This window comes from Pteropus alecto, unplaced genomic scaffold, assembly GCF_000325575.1.
Source record: "Pteropus alecto unplaced genomic scaffold, ASM32557v1 scaffold103, whole genome shotgun sequence".
Taxonomy (NCBI): domain Eukaryota; kingdom Metazoa; phylum Chordata; class Mammalia; order Chiroptera; family Pteropodidae; genus Pteropus; species Pteropus alecto.
Window position 1 is genome coordinate 4,820,522 of NW_006436288.1, and position 16,028 is coordinate 4,836,549.

The window sequence follows — 16,028 nt, forward strand, 5'->3', positions numbered from 1 at the left end:
CAATAAATGTGACAAAGTAACAATTAGAGCCTGCATCTAGTTGGCCATCAGAGGATCCATATTGGAAAAAGTCCTTATGAGTATAATGAGTATGGTAGGACCTTCAGACAGACTTCTCAGCCAACGATGCATCTGAGAATCCACTGAGGGAACAAGCCCTGTGAATACAGAGAGTGTGGGAAGACTTGTTATCCCTGCTCTCATCTCATTAAATATAGGAGACTCCATAATTGGGAGAAACTTCATAATGAAGCTATAAAAGCCTTCACTCAGAGTTCCCTACTCAATGACCATCAGACAGCCTCTAATGGGGGATGGCCTTCTGAATGTAATGAGTATGGGAAGCCTTCGTTCAGAGTAAAATCCTTTTCCATCATCAGGCACTTCACAGGTGAGAAACCTTACAGCTGGAATGAGTGTGGGAAAGCTTTCTGTTCCAATGGAAACCTCGTCAACCATCAGAGGGTCTATACTGAGAAGAGGCCTTATGAGCCGAATAAACACAGTAAGGCCTTCAGGCAGAATAAATGTCTTATTTGGCATCAGAGCCTCCACACTGGGGAACAAGTACATATAAGTAGGCATTGTGGAAAGGCCTTCAGTCAGAACTTCAGTCAGAACTATGGCAAATTTATACCAGAGAAAAACAGTCTGGCAAGGCATTTAGTCTGAGTAAACGTCTTATTTCATGTCACAGTCTTCACACAAGCAAAAAGCCTTATAAATGTGGAAAACATGCAATCAAGACTCACATCTCATTATATATCAGAGAAGTCACACTAGTAAGAAAATCTATGAATGTGATGAGTATGGGAAAATCCTTGGTTATAGTGCCAATCTTATAGTACATCAGAAAACCCATCTAGCGAGAAACCTTACAAATCCAATGACTATGGGAAAGCCATCAGTGACAGCTCACAGCTTATCATGCATCAGACAGTTCACACTGAAGAGAAGCCCTACTAATGTAGTGAGTATGGGAAAGCTCACAGTCAGCATTCTATTTTAATTACCATTAGTGAACTACACTGGAAAGAAGTACTCGGGCCTGGTTCAGTCCATTTCTTAAAGCCTGGATCTCCAGGGTGGAGTGCAAAGGTCTTAAGTTTGAGTTAAGCTTTCTTCATGAGAAGAAGTCTCACCTTTGTCACAATGGAAAATTTCCTATTTCCCTGTGAATCACCAAGGAATGGACCAGGTGGGAAATGAGACTTCTTTCTCCACTCCTGAGAAAGTAAGGACTAGATATTTCATTTACTAATAAGTTTTTATTTTTAAAGAAATGTTTTAAATCTATTTCATTAGTGTGTACTTCTCAAGAACATAGGTCACATCTTCCTTTCTCTATTCTAGTTCTTCTATCTCACCATTTACATTAAATCATCCTCCAAGACTCTGATTCATTCTTTCTGGTCTCTTGTTTATGACCTCCCAATCCTAATCTCTCCTTGTTTGCCTTTTTCTACTAGCAAAATTTTCTTCTACTTGTTTGCTAATCTATGTCTCTCACAGTCTTCAAATCCAGCTCATCTCTGAAGGGCTCTCTTCTTCAAATGCTTCTTCATTCGATTGTGATAAAATGCCTTGTAAATTATTTCCAAGTTAATGCAAATGTGTATAACTACATATCAACTTTTTTTAGGCTCTTTGAGAGTGAATATGGTGTCTCTCTATTAGCATATAGGTAATAGTTTGTGCATACTAGTTGTTGAATATATTTTTGACATGACTCTCAAAAAATATACTGCACATGAAAACCAGACTATGAAACAATGAAAGCAAAATAGCTCTGAGTGATGTAATTAAGAAGAGGAGCTAAGCCTTGCCTTCGGCTTCCCTTTGCCTTTTTTCTCTCCCCCAGACTTGTGATGCCTCAAAGAGAATGTCAGGAATTGAATGAATAGAATTTGAAATCCACTGATCTAGACTCATTTTTGGCCTAATACAAGATTTCCTAAAACCATAATAGAAGGTCATATGTTCCTTGATTGACTTATTCTTGCAGTAAGAATTCATTACTTACCAAGCAGCCTCACCCATTTACTATAAAACTCAAATTGATTCAATAAGCAAGGGTTTCTGTTTGCCACAGGATTAGCTGAGATTTATGCTGATAGGTTAAGAAATAGATCCTTTCCTCTCAGCTTCTACTGATATAAGACTTCTCAGAAGTAATGATATTCAAACTGATCCTTCAATATGTATGGATGTCATATTTAACTAAGTTGGTAAATTGAAAGTATCAAATCCTTTTCCATTCTTTAGTATTGATCGTACTCTTCTCTGTCAACATAAATGCTCTAATAGCCTAAAGACACAAAGCTTTTTAACACTCAAACAATTGTAAGAACATAAAAGGAAAATAAGCAATAAGGAAAGTATAATGGAAAGTACTCAATGTTGTAAAGCTGAGAATGGAAATGTGAAGTGTAATTGGAAGAAATGAAAAGAGAAAATACATGTTGTACTCTTATTTGTAAAGGTAAGAAAATTTTCATTAACAAAAAGAGTAAAAGGATGCACTGATTAGTGTAAAAGGTTTTTATATTCATTAGCTCATATATCTATTACAAAATGTATGGGGTAGTGGTTGTTATACCCATTTGACAGTGAAATGTAAACATTTAAGTAACTTGCTCAAAGTCTTATAGCTAGTAAATTACAGAGTCCAAATTTGAACTCATTCAGAGCTTTCTTAACTCTATATCCATGTTTCCTTAAAGTATGCTGTAGGGCAGAAATAATTAAAAGAAAATAAGGTTTTAAAAACAGCATTTGTATTTTTTTTTTAGAAATTAACCAACTAGCATAAGCACAATACCTACAAACTACTTAGTTTATTCAAATTCCCAATATATTGCCACTGCTCAGTGAGAAAAAATATAGTTGAAGATTTACAACCTGCCAAAAAGCTCGTTTTTCATTTTTCAAGTAAAGGCTTTGGTTGGTAGACTAAAGTTTTATTTTGTTTTGTTTTTAATAAATAAGTTTCTTTGTTCCAAAGTGTAAAGATTATTCATATGTGTTATATTTGCTCAAATAACAAATTCTGCAGGGGGCCATGGATATAGGGAAAATGTTCTTTTTGCTTTATTTTGCTCACCATTTTTCTCTTCTCCTTTTATAGGCATGTTCATATTTCATATCTAATGCTTTCCCATTGAAGATTACTTTCTTCAATGCTAATCCAATGGGCAAAAACATCAGCATCATTTTTAAGGTACAGTAACTCCTAAAACATCAAATTGATTGCATAGGTAAAAATATTGATTTATTACTTACAAAAAAATTACTATAGTTATTTTCCTCTGGCAACAACACAGATGATTCAGTTATTTTTGATTTTGCATTTTTACGGGATTATAGCACATTCAAAACTATGATTAGCAATAAATCAAACATTACTGGCTTAAAGCCAGTGAACCTTCAGTGCAAAACTTAAGAAAACATAATTCAATAAACAAAATTATTTGATCACTTTTGAGTAGCACTAAAAAAAAAAAAAAAAGGATTGTGTGTTGAGCCCCGAGAGAGAAAGTTTTATTTTGGCCTGAATACTAAATTAAGACTCAAAATTAGTTGAAACTCAAATTATATAAATTAATTTAACATAAAATTCTTATCTGCAAGCACTTACTTCTTTAGTAATTTGGGTTGTTTTCTTCTTTTTAAATAAAATATAAATATGGGCCACACCAAGCTTTATCATGAATCCCATGGGAAAATAGTAAACGGTTAATTGTCAGGTGAGAAAGAGGGACTAAAGAAGAAACTGTAAATAAAAAGTAAAGATTTGCCAACCATCCAGTTAATTTAATGAATTATTCAGCCAAACCAGATAACAAGGTCTCAAAGTGATTTTTTTTCCAGTGGATTCTATTTTTGAGAACAAATATTAGCACACCCATACTTTTGCTTTGACCTATTTAACCTCAAGCATTAATGGTCTCATGACGCTGCATTTTGGGTGGAGAAAAAAACACACAGAATCTCATCTTGGCATAATTTTCTGCATGTAATTTAGAAAACATTTTTGAAAACTAACTTATTAGTTCAAAAGCATAGAACTATACTGTTTTGGACATATTCCATTTCCTTCACCTATGCTGAAAAATCACCCCTTTATCATTTCTTATTTTTATCAAAGGCCTTTTACTCTGAAAACTTTTTAACTGCCTTCATAATAAGAGAAGTCAATAATTCAAAGTCTGATAATCATATGCATGCTATTTATCCTCACAGTCAAGAAGTTCTTGATATTCTAACTGTACATCAGTGCATACACTTATGGCATACAAAATAATGTTTGATTTAGCTCTCTCTTGGCTGAATTTGAAATTTGGATAAACATTCATCCAGCCTCCCTTCACTAAACTTCTTTGAGTCTAAGACATGGCACATGGATAATAAATTGAAAGATTATTATCAGGGATCAACATTCCAAGCAGCTTCTAATTTGATGGCTGAAGTTTCTGTAGTCACTTAATGGAAAGTTCTCATTTTCTTTGATCTTCTATCAGAAACACAAGGTACTCTTGGAGCTAATAAAACAATTGAAACCATCCTAAGTCAAGCCAAAAATTTATTCAAGGAAAGAAATGACATATGCCATGTTTGAAAGCTTTTAAAGGAATTCAAAGAGAAACCCAGAGTCTAAAATTTTGTTTTTAATAGGTCGGAGATGATCTTCGTCAGGATATGCTTGTTCTGCAGATTATTCAAGTGATGGACAATATTTGGCTGCAGGAAGGCCTGGATATGCAAATGATTATTTATAGATGCTTAGCCACAGGAAAAGGCCAAGGTCAGTACAGATTAGAAAGTGGGTTGACTTACATTATTTATCTCATACATTCACTGGTAATAAGACACCAAACTTTCCACAGCACTCATTTTGGACTATAAATTTTAAAATCCAAATAACTATAGTCATTCTTCTTTTTTAAAAAGAATTATTTTCAAGAACACTAAGCCAAAATAATTTACATAAAGCATAATGTCCTTTTAGATATTAATTAGGTCATTGACAACCCAAATGTTAACTGTGATATTCTTTTGTGTTTTAGTTACATTAATAACTAACTCTTATTTTTTTCTCTTTTCCTAAGATAACAGAAAATCCTACTCATTCAAAAAATACAGCCGTTGCCTATTAAAACAAATTTCATAAAGCTGCAAATGCTTACAGGAGTTCTGAAAATTCTAAATACATTACAAACCTGCATTTAATTTTTAAAAAGCTGTTGAGTGAAGTATAATACCAACAGTTAAAAATGACCATACATGTAAACTTTGAACATACTCCAGCATTTCTTTTCCCTTATAAAAGTCAGGACATTAATATGGAAAGCTAATAACATTTATACACATTTCCAATGAAAATAACGTCAATGGTCCACCCAAATTGTTACCAAAACATCAGATATAAAAGTTGTACTTAATTATAATCATGATAAATTGAAGAAATAATTCCTAAGATATCTTATAATCTTTTTTACATGTGGTCATTGTCACTTAGAATTTCGTTAAATTAATTGGTACAAATTATAGCAGATACACCTGCATAAATAAAGAGATAAAAAGTCATAAACTAGAAGAGAAATCTAGAACCATGTAGTCATTTTTTTTTTTTTAATTCGGGTGGAACTACAATTTAAACCAATCGTCACAAAAGAAAAACTGTCACTGCCTGTTCCTCCAGTTTCTGAGATCCTACCCCAGCCAGATGTGACTTGAGACTTTAGAAGCTGAGCATGGAAGCATCTCCTAGTTAGTTTAACTTGCAACTCGAACTTCAAGATCACTCTATTGTCATACTACCTAATTATTTTGATTCTTGTAATCGGGCTCTCGCTTCCATGCCAAGTGTCCCACCCCTGAACCCTTTCTAAAGCTCTAGCTCCTGAAAGTCTTTTATCATTGCTACTCTGAGATCGTTATTCCTTGAGTTTTACTCTGTTTTCTCACAAGTGACCTAATGCTTTCATAGCCTAATATGCTGAAAGTGTAAGAATAAAACTAGATGAGTCAAGCTGAGCTTTATGATGTCACATGGATCAACATTACTTCAGAAATTGAATACATCACTGACTTGAATGGAATTCTTCAATTCCATCTACTCATTTCTCAATTTATAATCATAGAATGTAACAGAGGCTAAATCTTTTAAAATTAATAAAATGATTTAGCAAAAATGACTATATATTTGCCCAAATTTATGGATTCATAAAACAAACAAGTTAATCTTCCCCCCTATCTACCAGCAATCTTCTATAGTTGTAAGATTTCAGATGCATGATACCGGCAAAATACTTCTTCAAGAAAAATAGAGATCATTAAAGCAAATGTCACTTTTAGATCAGATTCCATTTTTAATCAGGTTCCAAGGCTTACTGAATATCTAGTATTCTCATGAAATGCCACTAAGTTAGGCAGGGAATACTAAAAGGGGCTAAACAGATTTGTGGCCCTTAGGGAGAGTGTGCTCCAGGCCAGAAGTTTAAATAACTTTATCAACATCATTGTTGATTATAATTCTCATGACTACTTCGTATGTCCTAGGAGTTTGGGAAAGACTATCAGGGCAAAAAAAAAAAAAGAATATAATTTATTTCATTGTTGGTTTCCAAATTTCATTGACATAAAAATTACTTGAGGAAATTGGAGGAGCAGGTATAATTAGGCCCCAACCAGGGTACTAAATCAGGCACTGCACTGCGGGCAGGGGGAGCCCTGTCTTGGCGATTGCAAAAAGCTCCTCTGGTGTTTCTGATGCACCCCTTTTTGAGAGACATATGATACCACCTTAAAAACTTTTGTTCCTAAGAACCTTGCTACTTAAAGTATGACCCATGGACCAGCAGTATTGACATCACCTAAGAGCTTGTTAGAAATTTCAAATCTCAGGCCCCACTCACTTCCTACTGAATCAGAACCTACCTTTTCACAAGATCCCCAAGTGATACCTATGTGCATTAAAGTTTGAGAAACCCTGCATTAGAGGACTATAAGAATGGAACTGTAAAATACTACTCAATTCGCACAGAATTATGTCAGAACTATTTAAAAGGTATATGATACATACTAGCTTAAAATGTATAAAATGTAATTTGTGGTTTTCATTAAAGGGCAGAATTTAACCACCATGATTGTTATAAATTAGATACAAGGTTTCTGGGTAGTCAGCAATGCAAGGCTTATGAAAAATGACAGGACTTAACAAAGATTAGCTCCCTAATGACATATGTGGTCTGAAAAGTAACCAATATTGTTACAGCACAGTATCCAAAGGGTGCAATAATCTAAGTCCTAATTTCAGCACAGTTAGATATGAGGTTGCAATGAAACACTCAGGAACCAAATAGAATGTGATTTTCCTTTAGGAAGTGTTATATGGAGGAACTGGAAAAAAATGAGGGAAATTATCAGGATTAGAAAGAGAAATCACCCCCCTCCAGAGTAATTACTTTACTACTAAATGTAATGCTTTACATTCGCTCTCTCAATACACATGAAAAAATCTGCATAAGAGCCACATCCAGCTGAGAGAGAAGGAAGAAGTGTTAATGATAGTAAGGATATGCCCACAAGCCAGGATTTATCTCTGGGGTGTTAAGTTTAAGTTTCTCTCTCTCTTTTTTTTTTTTAACATAAAAGTTTTAGAGGTTATATTTGCACATTCAATTCCTACTCTCCATGTTTAAGTTTCATTCTGATCCAGCGATGTAGATGCCTTATGATCACAACTGGGCTATTGGATATTAAGGGAGATTAAGGCTGGAACCAGCTCCCAATTGGCCAAATCCAGCACAGAGAAGTGTTTCATTTATCATCACTGCGATCTACTTGTTTGTTGTTGTCTAATCTGAATATTTTTAAGGTAACCATGAAATAGTTGATTTTAAAAACTCAGCCTTCTTTCTTTTCATGTAGTTATATTTGTGTCCCTAGTCCCTTTGGGCATTCCAGTTTGAAACTCTTGGAATTATCAAGATGGTAGAAATTAGAAATTGTATACTTTAATTTCTTTCAATGCCTATTTACAAAACTGTACATTGTAGGTTGTTTTGTGGACATTAGTCCTTAAATACTGAGTTAAACTATTATTCTATACAGAATGAAAATCAAAAGGTTTGAAAATGTTTACACAGTGAAAAGAAGCCTTTGATGGATGCATGGCCAATGGGGCAAAGGTCCTACAGAGGTTTAATAAATATATGTGCCCTTTTAAAAATTATTATCATAGGTTCTCTTTAATGTTCTCTGAGAAGGAAGGAACAGGCTGCTCTCTACATGTTTCCTGCACTTATTTTGTTCATTCCCAGAAATGGAACATTTAACAGTGAAGCTTTTAACCTAAATGTTGATTTTCATAACATATTGTAAATATCTGTTATGGAGATTGTATTTGGTTTGCTTACGAAACCTGTTATACAAGTTTGAATGTCCTCTCTCAAACTGTAAATGAATGCACAAGCCATATGTTAATTAACACACTAACTTAGTGAATTAGTGAGGTCTCTATGAGACCATCTAGATTGGCTTTCTCCTGTAGTTCCGGAAAAAATATTAAAGCTGTTTCTGATACATCTGATCAAAACACAAGTAGCCTCATTGCTCCCCAGAATTTAGGGAAAATTAGAAGGCAGGCCATCTAGATAAGATTCCTTCAGAAAAGAAAATTTGCAAAGAAAAAAGGTAATCCAAGTAGTGCTGGCAACTGTTGTTACTTAGATTTCCTAAGTATCCCTCATCCTGTGAAGAAAGAATTATTTCCACAATCTTTTTTTTTTTTATCAACCAGGATTGGTACAGATGGTGCCTGATGCTGTAACCCTAGCAAAGATCCATCAGCATTCTGGACTGATAGGGCCGCTGAAAGAAAATACAATCAAAAAGTGGTTCAGTCAGCACAACCACTTAAGGGCGGATTATGAAAAGGTTTGTCCTACAGGAGAGAATTTTAAATAAAGTACTTAAATAAGAATATGCTTTGGTTCATTAGATATTCTGACTTATGAAAAAGTAAATTAAGTATACCCTGAGTTCAAGTTCACTCAGTCTTCAACCTAGTAACAATGACCCAGTTTAAATGGTATATTAACTTAATTAAAAAAAAAAAAACTATTTGTTTTTCCTTCTGGATGAAATTCTGGGCTATCAATAAAGACTTTCTTTGCTCAGCTGCATCTCTTTATAGCAATCTCACATGATATGATATTCCCTGAAACTACTTCCTTCAAGTTACCTCTGCCTTTGTGTACACAATCTCCAATTTCTATAAATCTCCCTCCCTCCTTTGCAATTCCTTCTGCTAAGCTCTACTTTTTATACCTTATTCTTTCATTGTTTGCAAAATGCATAATAGAGTTTTAATTTTTTATATCTCAGAACTTCATAAAATATGCTGTTTTCTTTGCAAACATTTTTTTCCCACTTTACTTCATCCTGGCATTTAGGCTGCAGTGTACAGTTGTGCAGGTTCTGCCCTAAACCAGGGCTCCCAGCAAAGAAGGTGAGCTGGTAAGAGCCATGCCTTGTTCCACTTGCCAAGGCCTGAACTGGTACATCTGGGTCCACCCAGAGGAAGGGGAGCCTTTATATTAATTCACACAAAGACACAATAAGAGCCAGCATTAGACTTGCTCAGAACTATCCTGAGCACTGAAATGCCCTCATTCTAATAAATACCTCAGTACCCTAACTAGCAGGGGCCATGTTAGAGAGAGACAAAAGTTCATCTATTCCAGATTTCTGTGACATTGGAGTAGAGAAAAATAGTCTTTGGGGAGCCAAATAAAGAAATAGAGGTTATCTTAAAACCTATTTTATAACCATTCCCCAAATTGTAACTTGAGTTTTGCACAAAGCCCTGGGGTTAGATTTTTTGAGGTGTTTCCACTTACCACGATGTAAACAAATTTTATTATCTTCACTTTATAAGGAAAGAAAATATAGACAGACAAATTAAGTGACTTAGACACTTAGGATATACCTAGAAATAAAGTGTCCTGGCATGTAATCTAGTGATGTAGACTCCCACTCCAGCAAGTCAGCCATATCATTCAAGGAGACCCATAACAATCACTCATGGCTACACCATGGTCACAATCTTGGTTGCATCATTGATGAAAATTATGCATATCCAGGAGACCATTTTAAAAACAAAGAGTAATTTTGGCAAGACATTTCTGCTCATTAAAGAAATACAAGCCACAGCTAACTTAGTGGTAATCTCCTTCCACCCACACAGGCATTCATTCATTGATATACAATGTACCAAAACACTTTTGGACATCAACCTATTTGCAAGGATAAACATAAAATGTTATAAATACCTCAACATAGCTTTTTCTGTAATAAGAAATTTAAAACTTAATATTTTAAATTTCTCTAGGGATAGGCAGTATTGTTCCTCTTCTTTTACCTTGAAAAAAATCATCCAACATCATATATTTGAGACATCAAAAAAATCCCACCAGAAATCCTCTGTAGTAAAGTATGAAAAATAGCTCCACCTGAATGAAAGAGATATTTTCCCAGTTTCAGTGAAAAAATTCATTAGGCTAAAGAACAGATTGCTTCACATTCTTCTGTAGCATATCAAGAACCAGTTATTTAATCAGACCTCTCCCTCAACTGAGATGTAGAAGTGGTTCTTCATTATGTCAGTTTGCTTTTCATCATACTCTACCACTAGCTCTGATACTAATGCATTTGCTCATTTTATATGTGTGTGTGTTATTGTTGTATTATTGTTTTTCAACTGATTAGGCCTTGAAGAACTTTTTCTATTCCTGTGCTGGCTGGTGTGTGGTAACATTCATCCTGGGAGTCTGTGACCGACACAACGACAATATCATGCTGACAAAGTCAGGCCACATGTTTCATATTGACTTTGGAAAATTCTTAGGTCATGCACAAACGTTTGGAGGGATAAAAAGGTCAGTGCACAAATGATGTTTATTACAATAATTAAGCAATGTCCTAGAGCGATATATAACATGTAATGACACAGAAACCCAACATCTGACTCGCTCCCCCATCTATCAAATCTCCAAAGATAAACATGATTGCATATCTAATCAACTGAAGGAAATATTTTTTTCAATAGATTGTTAATGGAACAAATTAGGTTTCCTCAAATTGTTAGTGGACTAGATTGGCCTTCTACCATGGGATACCAATCTTATTTCATTCTGAATTATCTGAAATATAACATTTTTGTTTTCTATAAACCTCAAACGAACAAGGCATGAGTTTATGGTCTCAATATATCTGGTATATTGTCCATAGCATTAACCATCCCTTTCTACATATCATAAAACTAGCACACTTCCTGCAATGAATTAGCCTTGAATCATTTCAAAAATATTCAGTGAGCAGCTATTATTTAAGGCTCTGATGATACAACAATAAACAAGGCAGACACAAACTCAGATATCTTTCTAGTAGAGATGACAGATATTAAACAAATTAACTCACAAAGAAATACTATGAGAAAATGAGGAGTTTAATTTCTTATTAAGAAACTGAAGCAGAGCAATGGGATAGAAAATGACTGGGGCAGGGATGCTATTTTAAAGAGATGAGAAAATTATTCCAGGAAGAGAGAACAGCAAACATAAAAGCCATGAGCATGGAAATTAGCATGGCACATCTGGTGACAGCAAGAAAGCCCGGGACCTGAAGGTGGGATAGAGAAGAGGAGGCAATTAGAGGTAAAGGCGAAGAGTTTGGTGCAGGCCAGAACAAGTAAGGCACTGAGGACATGGTATGGAGATTGGCTTTTATTTTAAGTTCAAGGGCAAACCATTGATGGATTTCAATGGATTTCAAAGCTTTCTTTTGCTGTCCAATGAAATGGTGAGACAAGTTAGGAGGCTACTGTAATAGTTAAGACAGAATCTTAAGAGAAAAAAAATTGGTGAAAATTGACAGATTTAGAATGTATTTTGGAGTCAGAACCACAAGACCTGCTAATAGACTGAGCTTTGTCAGTGATTAATGGGGAGAGGGCCCGGAGGGTTAAAAGAAGAAAATGTTCAAGAATGATTCCTGGATTTTCAGTCTTAGCAAATAATTATATCATTTATGAAATGGAAAAGACTGGTAGATGAATAGATTTTTGTTTGTTCGTTTGTTTTGTTTGGGGGATTTTTTGTTTTGTTTTGTTTTTTGAGCTAAGGGCAAGGAAACTAGAAGTATAAGACTACAAGTCCTTTCCCTTAAAAAAAAATACTTCATATTAAAGTAGAAATACATCAGATCATTCTAAAGGCTAATCAGTCACTTTTAGCTAAAAAAAATACTCCTCAGTAGAAGAAATAATGATGTCTCCTACAAAACAATGTGATGAGCTTTCACCAGATGGCCATAGTATAGTTTTAAAATGTCAACAAAGACTATGTAATATGGTTCAATTCTTACAAACTGGTATCTCCTATTTAGTAGATGCATACAAGTGGAATCATCTTTTATTATTATTTTCGATGCATGACTTTATGTAATGAATAACCTCTAGAAAATTCACCAATGTTCATTCATTCCTTGAATACCTACTGAAGTGGTCTGTACGTCAAGGACTGATAAATCTTGGTGATATAAAGATGAATAATATACATTTACCACCTCAAGGGGGCTTACCCTTTCTTTAGAATACTGGGAAGACAGACAATAAATAATTACTATAAAATGTGGTAAGAGCAGAGATAGAGAGATGTACAGACCATTAGAAAATCAAAGAGGTGAGATATCTAGTTTATGAAGGACAAATGTTAATCAACATGTATGAGCATATATATAATTTACTAATGTAACACTTTTCCCCTAAAATCCACTCTTTTCTTAAAATTTAAAGATTAGATTGCAATTTTGACATCCTTATTCATTTGCTGTATTGCCCACTGGGAATTTGGGTTAATGCTTATTCATTTATTCCACCAGCATCTGTGTTGACCATGGGGATAGTTCAAAAATGAACAAATATATTTCACCTCTACAGAAAAAAGTGTCAGTTGAGGAGACATAAAGAGTAAAGAACAAGTTACTAAATATTATGGCAAGCGCTGTAATAGATATATACATAGTAGGGTCTACAGAAAAGATGGAGCCCAGTTTGTTTGCTTGCTGATGTTACAACACCTACTGCTGCTTCTACAGTTTAACAATTTGAAATATTTTTTATACAACCTCTAAGGTACATAAACAGTGTGCCCAGCATAAAACTTCACTCACAGTAGCTTCTTAATACTGTTTGCTGAATTAGTTCACCAATAAACCATTCACAGGTAAGTCCTCAGTCATCCAATAATTAATAATTAGATGAATGAAAATGAAGTTGTCATTGTCTTCCCCTAAGATTATTGATTATTGACCATCAGCTAAGGAAGCCAACTGCAGCATTATGATTTATTTATATTGTTTGTAAGATTTTATCTTCACCAGTGGCAATGTCGCCTTGGATCTCTTTCTTAATACTAATACTTCCATCCTGAGTTTGTTCAATGGTTAAACTAAGCTATGCCTACTGATTATTACTCATTTTATCTTTTGAATTGCAGTCAGCATCTAATAATTTTCTTATGAGTCTCTTTCAGCTGTCTCTAGAGTTCATTTGAATGTTGTTTTATAAGATAACTGATATCTTCCATCCTAGGTCTATTAGTTGTTCTTATTGGTTGCTAGGTAGGCAAAAAGCCTTTTATAAATTGGACCTCTGCTTTCCCCGAGGATAAATTAACATTCTTATTTGTACTACATTTATTAGATTATAGACCTAGTCTTTAAGGAAAGCCTAGCTCCACCCAGCTTCCTCTATATGCATACTAGACATATTAATAACCGTCCTGCCCCCAATAATTTACAAAGCCAGGTATCTAAATCAAGCTTTAGGACTATCCTAATTTCCCATAGTCTAGCGAAGCCATTTAACACTCCAGTAATAACCAGGTATAACCCAGGGGCATACTCCTTAACATAAAATGCTGTACCCACAGGGAGTAGAGAATATATGTATTTCAGACACATGTGTTTCTCCTATTGTCTATTCCTTAAAAACATGGAAGAGGAAAGCATTTATATAATCTCTTATGGTTTGTAGTGTTACTAACATATGTTAACTAATTTCACTTCGTAATACAATTGCCTAAATCATTGCTCAACCTCACATCAGGAGTACAATTTCCAGCTATGGATGGGTTATGGGTTAGCAATAAAAAACAAAACAAAAAACATACACACTTAAAACCCCTTCTATAAGTTGAAGATTTACCCTGTAGACAAGGATACAGAACTTAATCATGGAAATTAGCAGACCAACAGAGCAGCAGCAAACACAGTGTGTCTGGGTGTAGATTTTCCCTTAATCCTTGGTTTCCTTAAGAGGAAATGGCAATGAAGTAGCATTCTCAAGTAGGATCTTGAGGGAAAACTTGATTTTTTGCTGGGCAGTTGCTCCTGTTATACAAATGCTTACATCAGCATTCCAGAACATCTCGCACTAAATGTCTGTGTGATTCCGTTTAGGAAATGTTTGCAAACATTGGGCTCTCATTTTTTAATTATATTGAGTCAGCCCAGTAACATTCTCATTTGGATTCCTTGCCCAGGTGTCCCTGAACCATTCCTCTGAATTTCATTTTCCAGAAATCTAGAAAGCCCATCTCCATGCTTAGACCAAATCTGAGGCTCCCATAGACTTTTTAATTTTGAAGAAAGAAAGAAATCACATTTCAGTTATGAATATGAAGGATTTCACAATCCTTCTTTATTGGTTTTAATTATGAGATTAGATTAAGAGGCTTTATACCAGCAGATTAAATTTCAGAACAGTTCAGCCCTAGCACTCCTTAATGATTCTGGGGAAAATTTAGTTAATCCTTACAATGGAAATACTGAGGAATTTCACCAACTTTCTGAAACAAATTTGTTTTTCTTTTTAAGTATTGCTTAATTGTATCCTCATTTCTTTATTTTCTCTCACAAAGATTCAAATTAAAGTCGTTAAATTATCCATCCACGATTTTTCACTCAAAGTTCTCCTGTAACAATGATTTCTATATAGTAATTTTTCATTAGCTAAAAGATGCTATTATAATAAACTAAATTTCAACTCAGTTTCTTGACGACTCTCTTACAGAGGAGAAAATAAGGAAGGTCTACATTGGTGATGTTCATTGCTCTCCTAACTCATTGTTTCAAACTTTTATCTTTTCAAACTATATTTCTACCATCGATGTGATCTTTCACTTTGGTAATACTAGACTTTAATGAAGTCTTTCTTGCAGCTTTCTTTCTAGATAATTTTAGAGGTCATATGAGCAGTGGTTAAGGTCAGGTACTCTGGAGATAAACTGTATGTTTTTTCTTAATCTCATACTAATATGTGCTAACAATGTGACCTTGAACAAATGGCTTCTCTGTGTCTCAGTTTAACCACCTATAAAACAGATTTATTTGGAAGATTAAATTAATTGACATGTAAAGTGCTTAGACGAAGTGTTTGTTGTAATAAATTGTAATGTAAGTATGCCAAATGAAGTGACAAGAAATGAGAATGCGTCTCTAGGTGACAATATTTCTTTTGTTTAAAATTATCAAATATCCTATTTTGGTGCTTTTTAAAGTATGTGTTTTAAACTCATAAGTTGAATTATTTTTAGTTCTTTAAGTTCTCTGACTTTGAGGCTTGTTGGCTGACAGACTGGATTGAACTATCTGTAAGGTTTATTTAGATTATAAGGTATTTCACCAAGTTATTCTTGACTTCTGATATAATTTTAGGCATAAGTAGAGGTGCGCTGGACTTGGTTCACACTGGCTTGCAAGAGCCTATTATATGTATTCCATCTCAACTCCATGTTCGATGACATTACTCTGGTAGCCTGACATCAGCCATAGTAGGAGTATATACACAGTGGAAATTGGCAAATGTCACAAATCAGAGATTCCCCCCGCTAAAAAGTGAGCTAATTATTAAATATTTACCACTATACAATAGGACATAAATCTATTTAAAACATGAAAAA

The 16,028-nt window shown here is 34.4% G+C and overlaps 1 protein-coding gene across 1 annotated transcript in view; it reads left to right on the forward strand.

The window, feature by feature from the left end:
* PIK3C2G (phosphatidylinositol-4-phosphate 3-kinase catalytic subunit type 2 gamma) overlaps window positions 1–16,028 on the forward strand; it is a 269,937-nt gene that overhangs the window by 153,933 nt on the left and 99,976 nt on the right. Inside the window, 4 exon segments of the mRNA XM_025047424.1 lie at window positions 3,128–3,220; window positions 4,675–4,804; window positions 8,804–8,940; window positions 10,774–10,943. Coding sequence (XP_024903192.1) covers window positions 3,128–3,220; window positions 4,675–4,804; window positions 8,804–8,940; window positions 10,774–10,943 — 530 coding nt within the window.